General features: G+C 45.0%; 1 protein-coding gene across 1 annotated transcript in view; it reads right to left on the bottom strand.

The window, feature by feature from the left end:
* STAG2 (stromal antigen 2) overlaps window positions 1-26410 on the bottom strand; it is a 1172735-nt gene that overhangs the window by 655077 nt on the left and 491248 nt on the right. Inside the window, 1 exon segment of the mRNA XM_029607875.1 lies at window positions 15533-15684. Coding sequence (XP_029463735.1) covers window positions 15533-15684 — 152 coding nt within the window.

The following is a 26410-nucleotide window of genomic DNA, read 5'->3' as shown; positions in this document are numbered from 1 at the left end:
AGTGATAGGGCTATACTACAGTCCACCTGGTCAAGATGGTGAGACAGACAGTGAAATGCTAAGAGAAATTAGGGAAGCTAACCAAATTGGTAGTGCAGTAATAATGGGAGACTTCAATTACCCCAATATTGACTGGATAAATGTATCATCGGGTCACGCTAGAGAGATAACGTTCCTGGAGGGAATAAATTATAGCTTTATGGAGCAATTGGTTCAGGAACAGACGAGAGAGGGAGCAATTTTAGATCTAATTCTCAGTGGAACACAGGACTTGGTGAGAGAGGTAACGGTGGTGGGGCCGCTTGGCAATAGTGATCATAATATGATCAAATTTCAATTAATGACTGGAAAGGGGACAGTAAGCAAATCCACGTCTCTCGTGCTAAACTTTCAAAAGGGAAATTTTGATAAAATGAGAAAAATAGAAAAAAAACAAAGGAGCAGCTACAAAAGTAAAAAGTGTGCAAGAGGCATGGTCATTGTTAAAAAAATACCATCCTAGAAGCATAGTCCAGATGTATTCCACACATTAAGAAAGGTGGAAAGGAGGCAAAACGATTACAGACATGCTTAAAAGGGGAGGTGAAAGAAGCTATTTTAGTCAAAAGATCTTCATTCAAAAATTGGAAGAAGGATCCAACAGAAGAAAATAAAGAAACTACTTACCTGATAATTTCATTTTCCTTAGTGTAGACAGATGGACTCAGGACCAATGTGCTCCTGATAGCAGTTCGAGACAGAGTCAGATTTCAATCTGACGTCAGCACTACATATACCCGTGCACGAGGCTCTGTTCCTCAGTTTTCTCCTCAAAAAGCAATTATGGATTATGGATATATGTGTTTGGATAACTTTGATTAGTTTGGTTAACTTGATTAACTTGAAACTTGATTACTCAGATTGGATGATGAGGTTTCTAGCTGGAGACCGCTAGGGCATTCAACCTAGAAGCGCTGACACCTGGTAATACGGGTGCATGTCTTGGCTTACCCGTGCTTGTGTTGCACTCGGGGGGAGGTTCTCCCGGGATTTCTTGATTGCGAGGCAGCCATAGGCGGGGTGCTGAGTCCATCCATCTACAGTAAGGAAAACTAAATCATCAGGTAAGTAATTTCTCCATTTCCTAGCATGTAGCAGAAGGACTCTGGACCAATGGGATCTACAAAAGCTACTCCAGAACCAGGTGGTAGGCTGCCTGTGACCCACTTAGTACTGCGCTTGCAAATGCTGTGTCCTCCCGGGCCTGAACATCCAGGCTGTAGAACCTCGAGAAGGTGTGAATGGAGGACCACGTCACCGCCCAACAGATCTCGGCAGGTGACAGCATCTTGGTTTCTGCACAGGACATTGCCTGGGCCCTTATGGAATGGGCCTTGAGTTGTAGAGGTGGAGGCTTTCCTGCCTCTAAGTAGGCCGCCTTGATTACTTCTTTGATCCAGCGGGCTATGGTTGCCCGGGAGGCCGCTTTTCCCTGTTTCTTCCCGCTCTGAAGCACGAATAGGTGGTCAGTCTTTCGTACGGATTCCGATCTTTCCAGGTATTGGACTAGGAGTCTACCAACATTCAGATGGCGAAGAAGGCGTGAGTCTACAGAGTCCTTATGCTCGTTTGGAGATGGCAGAGAGATGGTTTGGTTTAGATGAAAATGAGATACCACCTTTGGAAGAAAGGAGGGGACAGTGCAGAGCTGTATGGATCCCGGTATGAATCTAAGGAACGGTTCCCGACAGGATAGTGCTTAAAGTTCGGAGATGCGTCGGGTTGAACATATTGCCAATAGGAAGGAGGTCTTCAAGGTCAGGAGCCATAGTGACAAATCGCGAGTAGGTCTGTACGAGGCTTCCGCTAGGAAGTCTAACACTAGATTGAGATTACATAGGGGTATCGGCCACTTTAGAGGTGGGCAAATGTGCTTGACCCCTTTTAAGAAGCGGGCGACGTCTGGGTGGGCCACTAGCCTGCTGCCATCCAACCCTGCGTCTGAAGCTGGCCAGGACGGCCAGTTGTACCTTGATGGAGTTGAGAGACAACCCTTTGCTCATGCCATCCTGCAGAAATTCCAGGATGATGGGGATTTTGACTGTCCATGGAAGGATGTCGCGGTCCTCGCACCAGCCTTCGAATATTCTCCATACTCGTATATATGTTAAAGAGGTGGAGAACTTGCGCACTCGGAGCAGTGTGTCTATCACTGGTCCTGAGTATCCACTCTTTTTCAGGCAAGACCTCTCAATGGCCAGATCGTAAGCGAGAATCTCGTTGGGTCTTTGTGGAGGATAGGTCCCTGCTAGAGTAGATCCCTGTGTGGAGGTAGGCGTAGAGGGTTTCCCGCCAGAAGTCTTCGCATGTCCGTGTATCACGACCTTCTTGGCCAGTCTGGGGCCACTAGAAGTACCAGCCCTCTATGGTGTTCTATCTTGCGGATGATTCCGCCCAGTAGTGATCATGGAGGGAAGGCGTACAGCAGGTCTTCCTGAGGCCAGGTCTGAATGAGGGCGTCGATTCCCTGGGATAGCGGTTCCTGTCTTCGGCTGAAGAACTTGGGAACCCGGGTGTTGGACCTGGTTGCCAGAAGATCCATAGTTGGTGTTCTCCAGTGGTTTACTATCCTCTGGAAGGCTGTTGTCGACAGTGTCCAATCCCCTGGATCCAGACTCTCTCTGCTAAGGTAGTCTGCAGTGACGTTGTTTTTTCCCGCGATGTGGGCGGCTGATAACCCTTGTAGGTTTGATTCTTGCCCACGTCATTAGGGTTTCTATTTCCAGGGACACCTGCAGGCTCCTGGTTACCCTGTGGCGGTTGATGTAGGCCACTGTTGTGGCGTTGTCCGACATGACCCTGACTGATTTGCCCCGGAGTCTGTGGCTGAACCGTAGGCCGGCTAGTCTGACTGCTCAGGTTTCCAGTCTGTTTATGTTCCATGCCGACTCTTCTTCGTCCCATTGCCCTTGAGCCGTTAGCTCCTGGCAGTAGGCTCCCCATCCCCGCAGGCTTGCTTCCATGGTGAGCAAGGTCCATTCCGGTGGGGATAGGCTTGTTCCCTCACTCAGATGGTCTTCTTGTAGCCACCATCGTAGGCTGGCTACATTGTAGTTGGTTCCGAAACTTTGCTGGTAGCCAGAGGGGGCAGAGTAGTTTTGAGAGATCGGGTTCCATCGAGACAGTAGGGAATGTTGTAGGGGCCGCATATTGGCCCTTGCCCACGGGACGACTTCTATGGTTGACGCCATGAGTCCGAAGACTTGGAGATAGTCCCATGCCATGGGGAGAGTGGAATTCAACAATGCTCGTAGTTGTTCCATCAATCTGTTTCTCCTTATAGGGGGAAGGGTGACTGTTTCCTTTGGTGTCGAACCGGACTCCCAGGTATTCCAGGCATTGGGAGAGCTGCAGGTGGCTCTTGGGTGTGTTGACGACCCACCCGAGGTTCTGCAGTAATTCCTTGACTCTGGTAGTTGGCTTGCTGGCTTTCCTCTGGCGATTTCGCTCTGATCAGCCTATCGTCTGGGTATGGATGCACAAGGATTCCCCTCTTTCCTCAGTGCTGCCGCTACTACCACCATGATCTTGGTGAACGCCCGGGGAGCCGTAGCTAGCCCGAACGGTAGGGCTGGAACTAGTAATGATGGCCCAATATCGCGAAGCGTAGGAAACGCTGGTGGATGCGATGGATCGGTATGTGGAGAAAGGCTTCTGACAGATCCAGGGAGGTCAGGAATTCTCCCGATTGTACCACCCTTATGACCGCACGCAGGATTTCCATGCGGAAGCGAGGTACCTTCCATGCAGAAGCGAGGTACCTTCAGGTACACAGTCTTGAGGTCCAGTTTGGGCCGGAATGTTCCCTCTTTCTTGGGTACGATGAAGTAGATGGAATAGTGCCACGAATTTTGTTGGTGCGGGGGCACCGGTGTTATTGCCTTTAGGGCGAGTAGTTTTGATAGTGTGGTTTCCACTGCCTTCCTCTTGGAGGAGTCGTGGCACGGAGAAATCACAAACTTGTCCGGAGGGATGCTGTGGAAGTCCAGGTAGCATCCCTCTCGGATGATGGATAGGACCCAATTGTCCAATGTTATCTCGACCCATCTTTGGTAGAAAAGGGCAAGCCTGCCCCCTATGATCTCTTCCTGTAGATGGGTCTCATGATTCTCATTGCATGTTGTGGCTGGGGCCTGGTCCTGAGCCAGCTCCTCTTTTGTGTCTGTTCTGAAAGGACTGCCCCTTCCCAGCGGGGCAGGGGTCTTGGTAAGTGTTTTTGTATGGTCTATAACGCTGAGACCCTCTGCCCTTGGGAGCCCGGAGGGAGGGTACTGGGGTACTGGAGACTCGCCCCATTTGTCGGCTAGTTTGTCCAGGTCACTTCCGAAGAGGAGTGATCCTCTACAGGGCATTCTCGTAAGTCTCCTCTTACAGGACGCCTCGGCTGACCAGCTTCAGAGCCAGAGCTGTCTTCTGGCTGCCACTATGGGCAAGAGGCTCCTGGCTGAGGTGCGCACCAAGTCTGAGGTCGCACCCATGAGGAATGATATTGCCGAGTCTAATGCCTCGATTGGCGTAGTTGCGTCCCTGGCCATCGCCAGGCAGGCGCGTGATACCACGGTGCAGCAAGCAGCCATCTGTAGGGTCATAGCTGATACATCGTAAAACTGCTTGAGGATGGATTCCTGCCATCTGTCATTGGCATCCTTGAGGGAAGCTAGACCCTCGACTGGTATGGTGGTGCGCTTTTTGGTGGCGCAGATCAAGGCGCTGACCTTGGGAAACCTCAGCAGTTCTTTCGTCGCGGGGTCCAAAGGGTAGAGTGCTTCTATGGCTCAACCACCCTTGAAGGTAGCCTCTGGGGCGTCCCATTCCAGGTCGATCTGTTGTTGTACGGCCTGTAGCGTAGGGAAATGGCGTGAGGTTTGGCAGAGCCCGGCCAGGAATGTGCTTGCCTTGGACTCTGCTGTATTGCATGTGTCCGGGACAGCCAATGCCTTCAGACTCGTAGCTACGAGATCTGATAATTCGTCTTTTGGTAAGAAGCGCATCAAGGTGCGATGTGGATCCGTTCCTGGAGGGAGTTCCCCTTCTTCCAGGGGTTCTGGTTCCTCCTCAGAGTCATCTGTATCCCCTAAGGGGAGGTATTTGTCCAGGGGCGGCTCATCTGGTGGAGGCCGGGAGGGCCCTGGGAGGTTCTGGGCCACTGGCGGGGATTGTGGTTGTGCCGCTGGTGGTCCTTTCTCTGCGTGGATGTAGGCTTGTAGTTCCGCAAAGAATCTGCCCAGGTGAAGTTGCCGGGGACCGCATTGGGTCCGGCGGCGCTCCCCGAGGGCCCCCCACTGTGGAAGGGCCGAGCTGGGAATAGAGATGTCCGGAGTAGTCTCGCTGGTAGATCCGGAGTCCTCTACAGGCTGAGGGGGAACTCGTATCAGCTCCCCCTGAGCTTCTTTGCACAACAGGCACAGGGCTGAGGTCACCTCGGGCTGTGCCCCTCTCAGGTCGCATGCCGGGCAGAGGACTGGGCCTTTAGCTGTCTTGGACAGCAGGCCATGATTTGCGCATGTATCCTGTACAGATGCGCGTGCTGGGAGGCCTGGTTATGCGTTTCGAGTGCGCCTACGTTGTGCACCTAGGAAGAGAAGATACGCGAGTGGCTGTGCGAATGGGCCTAGATGTGTGCTCGGCACCGTCTGCGCGCGTCGCACAAGTATTTTATGCGCCCGGCTCAGTTGTGCAGACAACGCGGTGACTTGGGGGGGGGGGGGGGGGGGGTGGCGCTGGCAACCACGCGAGCAAGATGGCACCCCCCCCCCCCCCCCGGAGGGTCTCCACATGAGAGGACCCTCGAGCCAGATGGGGTCTAGCCCGGACGGGGCTGCTGAACCCAATGTCACCGGAGGTTATCCGAGCCTCAGAGACCAGAGACTTAGAGAAAAGTTTTCTACCTTACCTTGTCTCTGCGCTTCCCAGTCTCTTGCCGGGCGATCTCCGGCTGCGGGGGGGGGGAGGGGACTACCTTCATCGCCACGCTCGGTCTTGCACCTGCTGCCTCTCAGCCGGTCCCGTTTCAGGGGGCTACGTACACGCCAGGTCGGCGACCGGACCGAGGCTGCTTCTCAGCCAAGTCCACGCCGGGACAGAGGCTTACCTCTGAGGGATCTCGGAAATCACCTCAGGAATTCTCGACTGGTTGAGGGATCCTTAGGTATCACCACAGGAGAGCGGGGCTCATCTGTAGGTAAGATTCTCTTTCTTTCTTTCTTATTCTTTGAATTTGGAGTTTGATTTTCTAACGCTGTGCAAGCGTGTGTGAAGTCCCAAACTGCTATGGAGACGGATAAAACTGAGGAACAGAGCCTCGTGCATGGGTATATGTAGTGCTGACGTCAGATTGAAATCTGACTCCGTCTCCAACTGCTATCAGGAACACATTATACCCATTGGTCCTGAATCCATTTGCTACACGCTAGGAAATAGGATAATGCATAAGCGTTGGCAAGTTAAATGTAAGACATTGATAAGACAGGCTAAGAGAGAATTTGAAAAGAAGTTGGTCGTAGAGGCAAAAACTCACAGTAAAAATATTTTAAAATATACCCGAAGTAGAAAGCCTGTGAGGGAGTCAGCTGGAACGTTAGATGATCGAGGGGTTAAAGGGGCACTTAGAGAAGATAAGGCCATCGCAGAAAGATTAAATGATTGCTTTGATGTTTACTGAAGAGGATGTTGGGGAGGTACCCGTACTGGAGAAGGTTTCATTAGTAATGATTCAGATGGACTGAACCAAATCACGGTGAACCTAGAAGATATGGTAGATCTGATTGACAAACTGAAAAGTAGTAAATCACCTGGACCGGATGGTATACACCCCAGAATTCTGAAGGAACTAAAAAATAAAATTTCAGACCTATTAGTAAAATTTGTAACCTATCATTAAAACCATCCATTGTACCTGAAGACTGGAGGATAGCTAATGTAACCCCAATATTTAAAAAGGGCTCCAGGGGCGATCCGGGCAACTACAGACCGGTTAGCCTAACTTCAGTGCCAGGAAAAATAGTAGAAAGTGTTCTAAACATCAAAATCACAGAACATATAGAAAGACATGGTTTAATGGAAAAAAGTCAGCATGACTCTTCCCAAGGCAAGTCTTGCCTCACAAATCTGCTTCACTTTTTTGAAGGAGTTAATAAACATGTGGATAAAGATGAACTGGCAGATGTAGTGTACCTGGATTTTCAGAAGGCGTTTGACAAAGTTCCTCATGTGAGGCTTCTAGGAAAAGTAAAAAGTCATGGGATAGGTGGCCATGTCCTTTCATGGAATACAAACTGGCTAAAAGACAGGAAACAAAGAGTAGGATTAAATGGACAATTTTTCTCAGTGGAAGAGAGTGGGCAGTAGAGTGGCTCAGGGATCTGTATTGGGACCCTTACTTTTCAATATATTTATAAATGATCTGGAAAGAAATACGACAAGTGAGGTAATCAAATTTGCAGATGATACAAAATTGTTCAGAGTAGTTAAATCACAAGCAGATTGTGATAAATTGCAGGAAGACCTTGTGAGACTGGAAAATTGGGCATTGAAATGGCAGATGAAATTTAATGAGGATAAGTGTTATCCAAACTCGATTATTGCAACGCCCTTTTCCTAGGCCTCCCAGCCTCTACTACTAAACCTCTTCAAATCCTCCAAAATGCCATGGCACGTATCCTAACAAACACAAGAAAATCCGATCATATCACTCCCATACTACAAAATCTCCACTGGCTCCCCATTGCATTCCGTTCCCAATACAAAACACTTACCATCCTACATAACACTCTATACAAAAACAGCTCCCCCTGGCTTGAAGATATGCCTCAATTCCGACAATCGAACCGCCCCACCAGAAACGCCCTCGCCGGCACCCTCCAAACCCCCTCACTCAAAATTGGGCACCTCACCACCACCAGGGAAAGAGCCTTCTCTATCGCAGGCCCCTCCCTCTGGAACTCCCTCCCGGCCAAACTCCGACTAGAACCATCCCTGAGCCACTTCAAAAAAAGAATAAAAACATGGCTGTTTAAACAGGCCTACCCCAACTCCTCTCAACCCTAGGCCTCCCACGCATACAGGAACCTGCATTCTCCATACAGCCCTTCCCACCTTTCCCACCCTGGTAACCCTTCCAGCACACCCCATGCTCCCCCTAACTCCCCCCCTCCACTCCCCCCCCCCCCCCGCCTCTTAGCCTCTTCAGCCTCCCCCCCCCCCCCGCCTTCTTTACCATATCAATCTCTCCTTTACCTTTACCTCCCCTCTCGCATATTTTCTCCCCCCCTTTCCCTCTCCCCTCACCCCTCCCCCCAACGTTGTAAATAAGTTCACATATGTAATATGTAATTTTAAACCCATATCTTTCCAATTAAGTTATCCATGCTTGCTTTCTCTTTTCTCTCGTTCTTCGCTTTTTACCTTGTTCCTTTTATCCAATTTTTATCCAATTCTCCCAGTTAAACCCCCCTTGTTCAATGTAATTTCCTTTCTCAGTTAATTGTGAACCGACATGATGTGTCCTACGAATGCCGGTATATAAAAATGTTAAATAAATAAATAAATAAATAAAATAAATAAATAAAATAAATAAATAAGTGCAAGGTGATGCATATAGGGAAAAATAATCCATGCTATAGTTACACAATGTTAAGTTCTATATTAGGTGCTACCACCCAAGAAAGAGATTTAGGCGTCATAGTGGATAACACATTGAAATCGTCCTTTCAGTGTGCTGCGGCAGTCAAAAAAGCAAACAGAATATTGGGAATTATTAGAAAGGGAATGGTGAATAAAACAGAAAATGTCATAATGCTTCTATATCGCTCCATGGTGAGACTACACCTTGAATACTGTTTACAATTCTGGTCGCCGCATCTCAAAAAAGATATAATTGCGATGGAGAAGGTACAGAGAAGAGCTACCCAAATGATAAGGGGAATGGAAAGCTCCCCTATGAGGAAAGACTAAAGAGGTTAGGACTTTTCAGCTTGGAGAAGAGACGGCTGAGGTGGGAGATATGATAGAGGTGTTTAAAATCATTTGAGGTCTAGAACGGGTAGATGTGAATCGGTTATTTACTTTTTCAGATAATAGAAAGACTAGGGGGCACTCCATGAAGTTAGCATGTGGCACGTTTAAAACTAATCGGAGACAGTTCTTTTTCACTCAACGTACAATTAAACTCTGGAATTTGTTGCCAGAGGATGTGGTTAGTGCAGTTAGTATAGTTGTGTTTAAAAAAGGACTGGATAAGTTCTTGGAGGAGAAGTCCATTACCTGCTATTGACTTTGAAAATAGCCACTGCTATTACTAGCAACAGTAACATGGAATAGACTTAGTTTTTGGGTACTTGCTAGGTTCTTATGGCCTGGATTGGCCACTGTTGGAAACAGGATGCTGGGCTTGATGGACCCTTGGTCTGACCCAGCATGGCATGTTCTTATGTTCTAATTCTTGATGCCACCTGACATGGCCTTCTTGGAGCCAGACATTCCTCAAACTAGTAAGTTTAGTTTTTTTGTTGTTTTGGGTTTTTTTTTAGCATTGAAATGTGCAGTTGAGGGGGTGCTAGGACAACAAGGCAACTTGAAGAGTTTAAAGAAGAAAGAAAAACTATAAAGTCCAAATTAGAAAAGAGAGGAGGTACATGTCCATGTGGAAACTCGGAGAAATTAAAAAAAAAAAAAAATAGGACTAAAGGAGGGTCAAGAGGCGGCATGCACACACAAACACCCACGCATGTTCAGTAGAGCAAAAGCTCTATAATATAGAAAGGTTTTCTTGGTGCTGTAGAATTATATCATCCATGTGTCATGGATGATTCATCCCTGCTCATCAGTGGACAAATTTCTGAACCCTTTCCCGCACCAGGCTTCCAAAATGCACAGAAAACATGGTGCACAGCTTAAAAAAGTCTGAAAAAGGACTACTGCAACTGAAGTAGGGTCATGTGGGGAATTCAAAATGATGCAGAGTGCGAGGTTGGCTGTGTTAGTGGCAGTCACTGCTCCTTCCCACCATGTTTTTGCCATGAGGAGGAAAGCCAGGGATTGCGAAGCCAGCTCTCTCAAAGTAGTCTCTCAGCCACTGTTGCAAAAAGGGGAAGAGCCAGCCACGCGCTATACACATGCTAGCCCTTGCACCCTCTGCAACACCACTCCCTCTCTGCCAAGACGACCCAAGGAGACAGATGCATCACAACTATCTGCCCCCGTCAGGCAAGGAACAGTGTTTAAACTCCCTGAGGGTCCACAAAACCCCAGTGCATGCTGAATTCAATCTGAGGCCTACCTGGAGAGCAGTCAGAAGAAAAATAAAATCCACCGCACAGCAGCTGGAGCTGCTGGAATGATTTTAATTACACTGCCTGTCCCCACGGACTTTCCTAGCCAAAAGCCTGAAAAGGGACAGGGAAAGAGGAGCTGGAATGTCCCAGAAATGGGGGTGGAGAGGTGGGGGACAGCCTTGGGAAGATATCCAACCCCAGGAGAGGAGAACCCATTGAGGGTCTCTCTCCAAATCCTAACTTTATCTCTTGGCTCAACCAGGACACAAAGAAATCATGGGATCCACTTACCAGGTGCCCATCAGGATGGGGTTTCCCACACTTTTAGCCAATGGGACCCCATTTTAGCACTTGAAAATTCTCATGACCCTAGAGGACAACCAAAACAAATTAACAGGTGTGCGGGTCCCTTGAAAAATCACTCCACTCTCACCCTCTCCTGCATTTCTGCTGATCCCCTCTATCAACTTCCACCCCTCCAGTTGGTCCCCTCTTACATCTTAAACACTTTCTGTATGCAGATGACGTCCAGATAGTCATCCCCGTCAAAGAATCCTACACCAAAACTCTAGAATTCTGGGAAACTTGTCTTCAAAAAAATCGATGGACTCCTCTCAAACCTTAATCTAATACTAAACTCTTCAAAAAGCGAACTCCTCCTAATTTCATCTGAAAACAGCAACATCGACTCAAATCCTCCACCCAATCTACAAACTCCACAAGTAAGAAACTTGGGAGCTATCATGGATAACAGGTTAAACCTAAAAGCATTCATAAATCAAACTACTAAGGACTGCTTCTATAAACTCCAAGTCTTAAAAAGAATAAGACCACTCTTCCATTTTCATGACTACAGAACTATTCTACAATCAATAATATTTGCTAAACTAGATTACTGCAACTCTTTGCTATTAGGTCTTCCATCATCTCACACAAAACCCCTTCAGATGGTCCAAAACACGGCTGCGAGAATATTAACTAACACACGAAGAAGAGACCACATATCACCAATCCTCAAAGACCTGCACTGGCTGCCAATTCACTACAGAATCATATATAAGTCCATAACCACTATTTACAAAGCTATACATCAACACTCTCAGCTCAACCTTCAAATTCCTCTCAAAAAATTCACGTCCAAAAGACCAATCAGAGAGTCCTATAAAGAAACCCTACAAGTACCACACTCCAAATCCATGAAGCACATAACCGCCAGAGACAGGGCTTTCTCCACTGCAGGTCCAACACTGTGGAACTCCATCCAACCAGATTTGCGACAGGAACCCTGCCTTCCTACATTTAGGAAAAGACTTAAAACGTGGCTATTCATGAAAGCCTTTCCTGAACTAAACTGAACCTATTCCATTATTAACTCATCGCTCAAACTTTGCCTTAATCATGGTAATTAATATCCCTACCTCATAAGGGCAACTCATCAACGCTATAAGCACATTGACTGGCATATATGTTCTCTCTATTTAAACCCCTGCTTCTTTTCTATGATCCAAGTTATATTACTCCCTTGTTTTATTGTAACTGCATTCCTTAGCCTTCTCTTGTTTAATGTGTTTTTTACTACTATTATTATTATTATTATTATTACTAAGATCAATGTTATTTTTTGCCTCTTGTTCCCTATCCACTTGTTAATTGTAAACCGACATGATGTGATATTTATCGCGAATGCCGGTATAAAAAAACTTAAAATAAATAAATAAAATAAATCCCCCATCTCCTCTCACCTTTCTCTTAGCTGATCCTCTCTCACCTCCAAAACAATTTTATAATCCTCAACTGATCCTGTCATCTCTCCTCTCTCTCACATCTTAATCTCACCCCCTCCAATCTCTCTCATATTTATTTATTTATTTATTTTATTTAGCACTTTTATATACTGACTTTCCAATAACAGAGTTACTGATCAATTCGGTTTACATTCTAAACAGAAACATTGACAAGTTAATGTCTTACAATGAACAGGTAGCAGGAACTTGGATACAGATATATGGGGTTAATAACATAATGTAAATGCTACGGAGCCAAATGTTGGCTAAGGAAATAGGTGATAGGTATAAGGCTGGGTATTTGATTTTTAGACTGCCAAGGATTCATAGATGACCTGATAGTTCTTTGGGGGTACTAGAGAGAGCTAGAGATGATTAATATAGTTATCTACTGGTTACCAAAGGAGGGATCCTTGGCAGGTAAAGTTCCGCAGATTGATGATTATGAGAAAGCTTGGTTGAATAACCAGGTCTTTAGTCTTTTTTTAAATGTAGTAGGGCATTGCACTGATCTGAGGTCTGACGGGAGAGCGTTCCAGAGTTTGGGACCGGCTGTAAAGAAGGCTCTTTTGCTTAATGCTGTCTTCATCGGTGGAATCTGAAGGTTGTTTCTGTAGGCTTGTCTCACTGGTCTAGTGGAGGTGTGGAGTTGGAGAGGTATTTTGAGCTCGAGTGGGGCAATGTTATGTAGTGCCTTGTGGATTGATGAGAGCACTTTGAAGAGTATTCTGAATTTGACGGGAAGCCAGTGTAGGCTTTTTAAAATGGGTGAGATGTGTTCTCTTTTGTTAGTCTTGGTTAGGATCCTTGCTGAAGCATTTTGCAACATCTGAAGAGGTTTTATGGCGTTTGCAGGGAGGCCTAGTAGTAGTGAATTGCAGTAATCTATTTTAGTAAGAATGATTGCCTGTAGAACTAATCTGAAATCTTGAAAATGGAGGAGAGGTCTCAGTCTTTTTAAGACTTGTAATTTGAAGAATCCATCCTTTACGATGTTCTTGATGAGAGATCTGTAGTTCATTTGGTTATCTAGTATAACTCCTAGATTTCTGACTTGTGGTGACAATATTAATTGAGAAGACAGGTTGGTAATTGGGTGTGTGTAGGTTTCGTCTTGGGAGATGAGTAGGTATTCTGTTTTGTTTTGATTGAGGATCAGATTGAGGCTTGTGAGCAAGTTGTTGATGGCTTGTTGGCATGTGTTCCAGAAGTCCAGAGTTTTTTGGAGAGATTCGGTAATTGGAATCAGTATCTGAACATCGTCTGCGTATAAGTAGTAGATCAGATTTAGGTTGAGGAGGAGCTGGCAGAGTGGGAGCAGGTATATATTGAATAAGGTTGGTGAGAGTGAAGATCCTTGTGGGACTCCCAAGTTGCAGGTGACTGGTTGAGATTCCTCCTTGTTGACCTTGACTTTATAATGTCTGTTCTGTAGGAATGATTTGAACCAGTTGAGGGCCACATCTCTTATACCAATGTCTGACAGACGATCTATTAAAGTGTTATGATTTACAGTGTCAAATGCTGCAGTTAGATTTACAGTGTCAATGATTTACAGTGTCAAATGCTGCAGTTATCCAACCAGTTGATTCCCCTCTCATGTCCAGCTCCTCTTATAACCCCCAGTTGATCTTCTGTCATTCCCCAACTCACCCTCTACAGGTAATCCAACCCTTAAACTTGTCCTGCATCTGATCTTTCACTCCAAACATATCCTTGGCCATAGTCAGCAGAAACATTTTCTTTGGGCTCTCAGCCAAAGTTGGATGACAACTAGTAAGAAGAAAGGGTAGGTCAATGACAGGGAAAACATTTTTCTCTCGGGTAGGTCCAATGGTGGATGAGGAAAGGAATAGCCACCTCCCTGGCCAGGCTCACTCTGCTCACTCTTCCTCTCATGGCTGGGTCAAAGTCTGACAGTAATCCACAAGCAGCAACGGCTTCAGTGATGGAAAATCAGCTTACAGACTTCCAAGCCAGTGCAAGCTCACAAGCCCTGCAGCAACCCTGATCGCCTCCCTCATGGAAAGCTTCTCATTATCACCGAAACTTATGCAAGAGCTGGGCCTGTAAAAACATGTGCAGGATCATAGGCACCATGCTCACTTCTATTACTGTTGTTGCTGGTATCTGAAGAGCACTACCTTTTGAGGCACTTGTGACCAGAGCTGAAGGTTTTGAGATCTCATTTGTGGTTCAGACCCTCAGTTTAGAAAGCCCTGCACTGGAGGAAGTCCCAGAAACCCTAACCAGAAGGTCTGCTCAATCAAGGAAACAATTACCAATTTGTTAACCTATGAGCCAAAGAACCAGCTCTGCCACAGGAACTAGCCAGCAGGCTAGCTAGGAATGCTCCAACAGGAAAGAAAAAGCTCAAGCCTAGGGAGCCAAGAATCCAGCTGACCATTCCAGCACATGCCAACATCTTCTGGTCATGATAGTTGCAAGTGCCTGTGCTGCACCATTCCTAACAGTAATGATGTTGTTACTGGAAAGTTATTGGTCTCCATCTCCTATTTATTGGCATAAACCACACTTCTGGACTGGACTAGCAGGATGACAAGGAAACATAATACTACATATACAACCATTTTAAAGTTTGCCTATTCACCAAATGGTAAATCTTCTGGACAATAAAGATAGCACAGAAAGGTTTCTCTCCTGTCTTTCTCAGGCAGCTTTTGAAGCATCAGTCCTTTTTTCAGGTTTTCTCCACAGTCTAAAGGAAGCCCTTATTCCTGAACCAAAAAATCTGGAGTTGAATACTCTGGATTCAGTTCAGCTAATGAATATGATTATAAGCATTACATGTTCAGGGAAGCAAAAATTTCCCACTTGAACTTGTCCCTCAGCATGGGTCACAGCTGCAATCATCTGAACATTAGCCCCAAATCTGAGGATATGCTGGTATATAATTGTAAGGGATGGAAATGTTTCAGCTGCCATCACAGCAGTCACAACTGAAACCTGAAACTAAACATTAAAGCAAGGAAAGGGAGAACTTTGCCATTGGCAGCATTGGCCCACCCCATCTCAGTGACAGTGACTAGCTGCTTAAACGGAAGGGATTGAGGGAAAGCACCACTTTCCCACATGCAGCAGCAGCCAGTCTCTACTTTCTCTCTGCTGATACCTTGGCATTTCTGCTGTGGCACACTGCTGTAGCACACTGATTGGGAACAGCTGGTCTAGGCTACTGTTTCATCAGTAACTATAAATCTACTGCCCTTTAAAAAGTTTAGATTTACTCCAAGGTTAACTTACTAACAATATTCTGGTTTGTTTGTTTTTTTTTAAATACTGATTTTAAAAAACCATATATATTAGATTCATACACACAAATATATATACACAGACGCACACACCCCTCACTGGAGAAGTAGCTGCCCACCCCAATAAACATAATATGAAAACAAGGGAAATTTAAGATGCTCTTACCTCTTTTCTCTTTTGTAGTAAAAGTTCCAGCCTATCATTTGCTCGCTTTCCAATCATTTTATTTCGCTCTGCTTCATACTGCCGCTGTGTGTTATCCATGTTAATGCTAAGATTTAGTGCCACATTTACCAAAGCTGTCATTAACTTCATAGCTGAATGAAAAGGAACAAAACAAAACTGTAACTTTACTAGTCAATCTTAATGCTAACCGCTAAAAATATTTTAATATCTGTGACAAAAACCCTTAATTCTTGGGACACAAAAATTTAAAGCAACATATTCCATAAGTTAAAATAATACAGCAAAGCAGCAAAAATTAACTGAGCAGCAGTGTTAAAGTAACAATGTACACAACAAATTTTAAATATACACCATATTTTCCTTTAACTGAACAAAGGAAAATTGGTTCTGTAGTATCACAGATCAGTCCAGACTCCTGGGTTTTGCCTCCCTTCCAGCAGATGGAGACAGAGAAAGTTTTGCGGCCACTTGGTGTGCCACATGCAGTCCCTCAGTATTATAAAGTACCTAAGCTAAGACAGCAAAAAGCTTAATATATTAATTAGCAGAGGAAAGAGGAAAATTTATAACTGAGAACTCTATCCAATTTTGGAACTTTAATTGTAAGGACTAACCAGAAATCTTTGCCATTCTTCAGACTAATTATAGCAAACAGATTGAGCGGCCCCTCCAAATCTCCTCTTCCCCACCGGGTAGGACTCTAGACTGATCTGTAATACTCCAGGAATGAAAATTAGCAGGTAAGAACCAATTTTCCTTTCCCTGTATGTACCCAGGTCATCCCAGAATTCTGGGATATACCAAAGCCTCCCTAACCGGGGTGGGACTGCGAGAGTCCCGCTCGAGGTACACTTTCACCTAAACTGCCGACATCTGGGGCCCGGATATCCAATCGATAGTGTCTGGCAAAGGTATGCAAAAATTTCCGAACAGCTGCCCTGCAAATCTCATGTGTCAAACTAGCAGACATTCTGCCAAGGTGACCGCCTGGGACTGGGTAGAATGAGCCTTTAACTCCTCCAGGATAGGACGACCGCAACAGATGTATGCGGAACCAATAGCCTCCAACAACCATCACGCAATCGTGGCCTTTGATGCCTTCTGAACCTTTTTCACGCCACTCATAGCACAAAAAGGTGATCAGACAATCTGAAACTGTTAGTGACCTCTAGATACTGTAACGCCACCCTTCAGATATCCAAATTTCTTAATTCTTTTGCATGAGACGCAGCAACCACCAGATCTGGGAAAGCTGGAAGCTCCACTGACTGACTTAAGCGGAATGCCAAAACCACCTTCGGCGGAACCATCCGCAAAGAGACCCCGGAATCCGAAATCTGCAAAAATGGCTCCCTACATGACAGGGCTTTAAGTTCTGACATGGTTCCAGCTGAACAAACTGAACCACCTTCAAAGTGAGATCTTTTATGGTGGCCCTTAAAAAACTCAAACGGCGACACACACATGCCCTTGAGGACCAAGTTAACGCTCCAAGAAGGGCACACCTTATGAACATACGGGTGCAAATGCTTCACCCCTCGGAGGAAACACACATCCGGATGCTCAGAGTTGTTCATTGAATCTTGCCCAGGGCCGATGCCTGCACTCTCAGTGAACTAAAGACAAATCTTTTGTTAGGCCTCTCTGCAAAAAAGCCAGAATCTGCGCCACTGATGTTTGCCGAGGATCAACCCTTTGCTCCGTACACCAAAGCTCAAAGATCCTCCAAACCAAGAAATTCACCCAAGGAAATTGAAGTCTTTCAAGCTTGCAACAGAGTAGAAACATCTTCAGGATATCCTTTCTTCCTTAATTACCTCCTTTCAAAAGCAAAGTTGCAAGACAAAAGCTATCTGCTTGATCTGAAAATATGGGGCCCTGATGTAGCAGATTAGGCAGATGGCCTAGTCTTAACGGGCTGTCCACTGCTAAATTGACCAAATCTGCAAACCAAGGTCTTCTGGCCACTCCAGAGCCACGAGAATCACCTTTCCTGGATGGATCTCTATTCTTCTCACAACCTTGCCCACCAGAGGCCATGATGGAAACACGTAGATCAGGATGTCGTGCGGCCAAAGGAGACACAGGATGGAGGCAGTCCAGAGAAGGGTGACAAAAATGATGGGGGAGTCTCCATCAAATGACTTATGAGAGAGGGTGAAAGACCTAAATATTTATACCCTAGAGGAGAGGACATTCAGGGGAGATATGATACAGATCTTCAGATACCTGAAAAGTTTTAATGATGCACAATCGACAAAATCTTCTCTATTGGAAAGAAATCAATAGAACAAGGAGTCACGTAATGAAACTCCAAGGACGACGACTCAGAACCAACGTCCTGAAATATTTCTTCACAAAGAGGGTGGTGGATGCTTGGAATGTCCTCCCAGAGGAGGAGGTGAAGACAAAAACAGTGAAAGATTTCAAAGGGGCATGGGATAAACACAGTGGATCCCTGAGGAGGGGGTATCTTCCTAGCTGCAAAAAAATCCTTAAGGTTCTCACACCACCCCATCAGTACAGTAACTAAACTAGAACTAGGATTGTTCAAATCAGAACAACTCCAAATCCTGCTAGTCTACGCCCCGCCAGGCTTACTAGAGTCAGACTCCTCTCCTATCATCGAAACCATAACTCTGCATCTCAATCTTGACTCCCCTGCTATAATCCTGGGTGACTTCAATTTACATGTTGACAAAGTTCCCCTCTCTACAAACTGTGAAGCCCTCCTCACCGCACTGTCAGCGATGGGATTCAGACAACAAATCAATAAACCCACCCACAAAGCAGGCCACACGCTCGATCTACTCTTTACAAACACTGGTATTTCTCTTACAAAACAACCAAATTGCAAAAAAGTCCCATGGTCAGATCATTCTCTAATCTCCACCAGTTTTTCCTTACCTCAATCAGACTCCAAACTCAACTCAAGACCCTCTTTCCTATACAGAAAACCTTGCAACTCGGAACATCTAAGTAAAGCTCTAACCTCGGATCTACCACTCATTGAAGTATCTACCCCTAACGCTGCCCTCCAATCCTGGTCCAAAATAACAAAATCTATAGCAAACACTCTCTGCCCACTGACAACCAAAACAAGGTCTGCTAATACATCCAAACGTCAACCCTGGTATAATGATGAACTACAAAACTCAAACAATTACTTCGGCAAAAAGAAAGAAAATGGCGCAAAGCCCCTTCACCAGCCTCACTCTCTGATTACAAACGATCACTCCATCTTTACAAAAGTACCACGTTGAAAATCAAAAGAGACTACTATGCCCGAAAGGTTCATCATCTCAGCTTTGACTCAAAAGCTCTATTCGCCTTCGTTTCCAGCCTCACTAAACCTATCACTCCAGATATACCACCCGAACAAGCCCAGACTAAAGCAGACGAATTGGCTCTTCATTTTAACAAAAAAATATCGGATCTCCTTAATCAGCTGATTCCAAACACTACGTCTCCAGATAACACATATCTTCCCCAAAATAAAGACATCCAGCTTAATGCCTTTGAACCCATCACAATCACAGAGATACAAAATGTATTAAAAAGAATGAAACCGTCATCACACCCATTTGATCAAATCCCTACCAAAATGCTTCTTCTTATCCCGGACACAATAGCAAAAACCCTAGCAGATATTATAAACTGCTCCTTATCACATGGCATCTACCCAGATGACCTAAAAACTGCCTCAATCAAGCCACTGCTAAAAAAACCAAATCTAAATGCATGTGATCCCAACAACTTCCGCCCTATTTCCAACCTACCATTTATAGCTAAAATCATGGAAAAACTGGTAAACACCCAACTATCCAACTACCTAGAGGACCACAGTATTCTGTCCCCAAACCAATATGGTTTTCGCAAAGCCGCAAGCACCGAAACGCTACTAATTTCACTCATGGACTACCTACTCTCTGGTATTGATAAAGGCCAAGCATATTTTCTAATCCTCCTTGACTTCTCGGCGGCCTTTGACACCGTCAACCACGCCCTTCTTCTAAAACAGCTGGCAAACATTGGTTTAACAGGTGCCACACTAAACTGGTTCAAAACATTTCTAGAAAACAGAGGATACAGAGTCAAAATTCATAATAAAGAATCCCAATACCACCCTTCTAATAGAGGAGTGCCGCAAGGATCATCACTTTCACCCACCCTTTTCAATGTCTACCTGCTACCACTCTGCCAACTACTAACAAAATTAAGCCTGAAACATTTCCTTTTTGCAGACGACGTACAGATCGTAATCCCTATAAAAGAATCAATCTCAAAAACAATGGAATACTGGGACAGTTGCCTATTAGAAATTAAACTTCTCCTCAACAGTCTAAACCTTGTACTCAATGCTTCGAAAACAGAATTCCTGCTCATATCACCGGAAAACAATAACACACTTCCTAAACCACCCACACTCCTTCAAACAACCTACGTAAGAGACTTAGGAGCCATCCTAGACAATCGTCTCAACCTCAAAACATTCATTAACCAAACCACCAAAGATTGCTTCTACAAATTACATATCCTGAAAAGAATAAAACCGCTGTTTCACACTCAGGACTTCAGAACAATCTTGCAAGCAATAATCTTTTCCAAACTAGATTATTGCAACTCATTACTATTAGGCCTCCCAGCTTCTTACACCAAACCTTTACAAATGGTTCAGAACTCTGCAGCCAGAGTCCTTACAAATTCCAGGAAAATTGACCACATTTCACCTATTCTCAAAAACCTCCATTGGCTTCCGATCCACTATAGAATCATGTACAAAACCATTAACATCATATACAAAACTATCAACCAACACACGCAACTTGACCTACAAATACCACTTAAAAAATTCACCTCCGCCAGGCCTATCAGGGAACACTACAAAGAGTCACTCCAAATTCCAAAGGCCAAAACCTACCAACATAAATCCTTGAGTCTCAGAGCCTTCTCATCAGCAGGTCCAGCTCTCTGGAACTCGATCCCACCTGATTTGAGACAAGAGCCATGCTCTTTAACATTTAGGAAAAGACTAAAAACTTGGCTTTTCAAAAAAGCATTTCCAAGCCTTGAATAAAACCTCCTCTCACTAGCACTAACTCGTATGCAATAATGGAATGTAAACACGAATCAACCAACCTCAAACCCTCTCTCACTAATTCCTGCTGAATATTTATCATACTATTACCATTCACAACTGTCATATTTATTCATTTGATTACCTATGTACCGTTTCATTTTTCACTTGCTATTCTAATGTATCAATAGGCTGAAATGTAAATATTGTGCTGTTCAATTTCTCCCCTTCCATCCCAAGTTTATTTTCCTTGTTTTTTGTAACTTTCCCTCTCCCTTTTTCTGATTCACTGTATTTAAAGTTCAAGGTTCTTATTGAAAATATTGTTTTTTACGTTACGTTATGCTTTACACTCCTTGTTATTTGTAAACCGGGTTGATGTGATGCCTATCATGAAACTCGGTATAACAAAAACAATAAATAAATAAATAAATAAATAAGGCTAGAGGATGAAAATGAAAAAAGAGACCACGGGACTAACTTGCTGGTTGGCATGTACTACCCTTAACCAAGGGGGTAACTTGCTGATGTGGTGGTTACTACCCTTAACCAATAAGCCTTCATATTGTTGATGTAACTCCATTATTGCTCTCTGCTTGAATGGCAGGGGGAAAAGAGGAAAGGGGGAATTAGATTCAGACAGCATCAAACAAGGACATTGCATTTTATGGTCTGGGAAAACAAATAAGAATGGGGTAACTTGCTGATGCAGCTGTTACTACCCTTAACCAATAAACCTGATACTTTTGATGCAACTCCAACATTGCTTGCTGCTTCAACGGCAAAAGGTAACGGGGAATTGGACTCAGCAACCAAGGGCCATGATTTCGACGGTTTGGGAAACTATTTATTTATTTTAAAGTTTTTCTATACCATCATTAATTTATTTACCATTATAACAGTTTACAATACAGCACATATACAGATAATTAGCTCAAAATTTTACAAAGGGGGTGCCAATAGTACCTGGTAACAAATAAAGATTAAAAGCTAATTGGTTAATGACATGGATTTTCCAATGATGAATGACTTCAGGAGATAATGGATAGATTACTTACCTGATAATCTCGTTTTCCTTAGTGTAGACAGATGGACTCAGAACAAATGGGTATAGTGTGCTCGTGCTAGCAGTTGGAGACTGATCTGACATCAGCACGTAGTACATATACCCCTGCAGGAAGTGCAGAAGCTCAGTAATCTTCCTTGCAAAAGCATTATGGATATGTGAGTGACTGACCGATTGATTAACTGAACATGATTAACCTAACCGATTGATAGTAGCTGGAGACCGCCAGTGTTCTCAACCGGAAGGCGTCGACACCCGGCAGGGTGGATGCCCTATGTAAGAAAACATGGCTTACCTTGAATCCCCATGTACATCGGCAGCCGAGCGGGATGCTGAGTCCATCTGCCTACACTAAAGAAAACGAGATTATCAGGTAAGTAATCTCTCCATTTCCTAGCGTGTAGCAGACGGACTCAGAACAAATGGAATGTACAAAAGCTACTCCTGGACTGGGTGGGAGGCTGCCCGAGGTCCGTTTAGGATTGCCCTTGCAAATGCTGTGTCCTCCCTGGCCTGGACTTCCAGACGGTACAATCTGGAGAAGGTATGGAGGGAGGATCACGTTGCCACTCTACATATCTCTGCAGGCGACAGCATCCTAGTTTCTACCCAGGAGGCCGCTTGAGCTCTGGTAGAGTGAGCCTTGACAAGTAGAGGTGGTGGTTTTCCCGCTTCTATGTAGGCCGCCTTGATAACTTCTTTAATCCAGCGAGCAATAGTCGCCCGTGAGGACGCTTCTCCTTGCCTCTTCCCACTGTGAAGGACGAACAGGTGGTCAAGTCTTTCGTACTGCTTCTGACATTTCCAGGTATCTGGACAGCAGCCTGCCGATGTCGAGATGACGCAGTATTCGACCTTCTTCCGACTTCTTCAAACCTTCCATGGTTGGCAAGGATATGGTTTGGTTGAGGTGGAAGTGTGAGACTACTTTGGGTAAGAAGGAAGGAACCGTGCGAAGATGGATAGCCCCTGGGGTGATTCTGAGAAACGGATCGCGGCAGGACAGCGCTTTTAGCACTGAGATGCCGCATGCTGAGCATATGGCCAGCAAGAACACCATCTTCAAGGTTAACAAACGGAGAAATAGGCCTCGGAGGGGTCTGAAGGCAGGTCCCGCTAGGAATCCCAAAACTAGGTTGAGGTTCCACAGGGACACTGGCCATTTCAGTAGCGGGTGAATGTGTTTGACTCCTTTCAGGAAACGTGAAACGTCTGGGTGTGTGGCAATGCTGTTGCCGTCACACCTGGGGCCGTAGCAGCATAGCGCTGCCACCTGAACCTTGATTGAATTGAGGGACAGACCCTTCTGAAGCCCATCTTGGAGGAAATCCAAAATGATGGGGATTTTAGCGGCATGTGGATTGGTGCTGCGAGTTTCGCACCAGGCTTCAAATACTCTCCAGATCCTTATATAAGTTAGTGATGTGGAGAACTTGCGTGCTCGGAGTGTATCAATTACTGACCCCGAGTATCCCCTTTTCTTCAGTCGAGCCCTCTCAATGGCCAGACCGTAAGAGAGAATTGAGCTGGATCCTCGTGGAGGATGGGACCTTGTCACAGCAGGTCCCTGTGAGGGGGCAGGGGTAGAGGATCCCCTGCCAGTAGTCTTCTCATGTCTGTGTACCAGGGTCTTCTTGGCCAGTCCGGGGCCACCAGAAGAACTAGGCCTCTGTGCCGCTGAATCTTGTGTATAATGGCGCCCAGCAGGGGCCATGGGGGAAAGGCGTATAAGCAGGATCCCCTGAGGCCATGGCTGTACCAGGGCGTCGATCCCGTGGGATAGAGGATCTCGCCTGTGACTGAAGTATCTGGGTACTTGAGCGTTGGACCTGTCCGCTAGTAGGTCCATGCCCGGAGTCCCCCACTGATCCACAATCATCTGGAAGGCCGTGGATGACAGCTGCCATTCCCCCGGGTTTAGGCTTTCTCTGCTGAGGAAGTCTGCCATGTTGTTGTCCTTCCCGGCGATGTGGACGGCGGAGATGTCCTGGAGATTTGCTTCCGCCCAAGCCATCAGGGGGGGCTACTTCTAGGGATACCTGTCGGCTTCTGGTTCCGCCCTGCACTAACCACATCCTCTGGCAAAAAATTCCAGAGCTTAATTGTGCGTCGAGTGAAAAAGAATTTTCTCCAATTAGTCTTAAATGTGCTACTTGCTAACTTCATGGAATGCCCCCTAGTCCTTCTAATATTCGAAAGTGTAAATAACAGATTCACATCTACCCGTTCAAGACCTCTCATGATCTTAAAGACCTCTATCATATCCCCCTTCAGCCGCCTCTTCTCCAAGCTGAACAGTCCTAATCTCTTTAGTCTTTCCTCATAGGGGAGCTGTTCCATCCCCTTTATCATTTTGGTCACCCTTTGCTGTACCTTCTCCATCACAACTATATCTTTTTTGAGATGTGGCGACCAGAATTGTACACATTATTCAAGGTGCGGTCTCACCATGGAGCATTATGACATTTTTTGTTTTATTCACCATTCCCTTTCTAATAATTCACTGATACAACTATTTCAATGTGATATCCACTTTGACACATAGATCTCTTTCCTGGGTGCTAGCTCCTAATATACAACATAACATAACTTTTTTGACTGCCGCAGCACACTGAACCGATGATTTCACCTAGATCTCTTTCTTGGGTTGTAGCACCTAATATGGAACCCAACATTGGGTAAATATAGCATGGGTTATTTTTCCCTATATGCATCACCTTGCACTTATCCACATTAAATTTCATCAGCCATTTGGATGCCCAATTTTCCAGTATCACAAGGTCTTCCTGCAATTTATCACAAACTGCTTGAGACTTAACTACTCTGAATAATTTTGTATCATCTGCAAATTTGATTACCTCACGTGTCATATTCCTTTCCAGATCATTTATAAATAAATTGAAAAGCACGGGTTCCAATACAGATCCCTGAGGCACTCCACTGCCCACTCCCTCTACTAAGAAAATTGTCCATTTAATCCTACTCTCTGTTTCCTGTCTTTTAGCCAGTTTGTAATCCACGAAAGGACATCGCCACCTATCCCATGACTTTTTACTTTTCCTAGAAGCCTCACATTTATTTATTTAGAACTTTTGTATACCGACATTCAAATGAATATCACATCAGTTTACATACAACTGGGGGAAACAAAAAACTTAAGAGAGAGTAAGGAAAATAATAGTTACATCTAACAGGGATATCGAGAGGAACAGGAGAGAGGGAGGAAAAGGTCAAGGAGACCTAGAGAGATAAAGTAGAATATAGAAGGAGGATACAGTAATTATAACACAAATTAGTTAACAATAATTATATTACAATTATGTTACAAGGCTGTGTGATCAGGGGTATGGGAGTATTAAGTAAATGCTTGTATGAACAGCCAGGTTTTCAACTTTTTTTTGAAGGTTATTGTACAATGTTCTAGGCGTAGGTCAGATGGCATCGAGTTCCATAAAGTTGGACCAGCTATGACCAGGCCTCGTTCACGGGTAGAGGTGAGGTGGGTTCGTTTGTGAGAAGGCATTGACAGGTACCTACGTAGGCAGATCTGGTTGGTCTGCTGGAGGTATGGTACTGGAGTGAATCATTGAGCCAATGAATCTCTTTATTGTGCAGGGTTTTGTGGAAAATTGTTAGGCTTTTATGAAAGATTCTAGCTGGGATTGGTAGCCAGTGGAGATCTCTGAGGATTGGGGTGATGAGGTCTGACCTGCGTGAGTTGGTGAGGATTCTGGCTGCTGCATTTTGCAGCATTTGAAACGGTTTGGTTGTGGTTGAGACAATCCCAAGAGTAGGGCATTGCAGTAGTCTATCTTTGTGAATAGGGTGGCTTGGAGGACTGTCCGGAAGTCGCTGTGGTGTAGTAGGGGTCTTAATTGCTTCAGTATATGTAGTTTATAGAAGCAGTCCTTTGCTGTATTAGTTATATGTTTTTGGAGGTTGAGGTGGTTATCCAGGGTGACCCCTAGATCTCTGACATGTTGTGAGAAGTAGTGGGGGGGTTGAGGGGAAGGGGGGATGTGGCGAGCTGGGGAGATTTATTTATTTATTTATTTAGCATTTTTCTATACCGAACTTCATGGTTAAATACCATATCAGATCGGTTTACATCGAACGGGGGATAGAGAAAAACTTGTAACAGAAATGGAACAGTACAAAATACTCAGAAGAGAGCAGTAAGTTACATTAAACAAGGACTATAAACTTGGAGGCTTTACAGCTTAGAAGTAAGAAGAATAGAAGGCCCAAGAAGGGCAATAACTTAAACACAAAAGTTGTAATGGATTCAGATTAAACAGGAAACAATATTATCTGAGGAGTTAGGATAATCATAATAATAGGCAACAAAATAGTAGCATGGTTCCGTAGCTCGTGAAAAGGTTGTTTGTCTATTGAGAGTCTGAAGGATCCGAGAAGGCTTGTTGGAACAGCCAAGTCTTAAGTTTTTTTTTGAATGTTAGTAGGCATGGTTCTAGCCTGAGGTCTGCGGGGAGGCTATTCCAGATGTTTGGACCTGCAAAAGAAAAAGCTCGGACCCTAGTCGAGACGAGGCGAATAGCTTTGGTTGGAGGGGATTGTAGCGTTCCTTTATGGATTTCTCTAATTGGTCTGATGGAAGTATGGAGTTTGAGAGGGAATTCAAGGTCAAGATGAAAATAGTTATGGATGGACTTATGTATCAGGGTGAGAGATTTGTGAAGGATTCTGTGGTAGA

This window comes from Rhinatrema bivittatum, chromosome 6 (assembly GCF_901001135.1).
Source record: "Rhinatrema bivittatum chromosome 6, aRhiBiv1.1, whole genome shotgun sequence".
Lineage (NCBI taxonomy): Eukaryota > Metazoa > Chordata > Amphibia > Gymnophiona > Rhinatrematidae > Rhinatrema > Rhinatrema bivittatum.
This window is presented reverse-complemented; position numbering and strand designations above follow the sequence as displayed.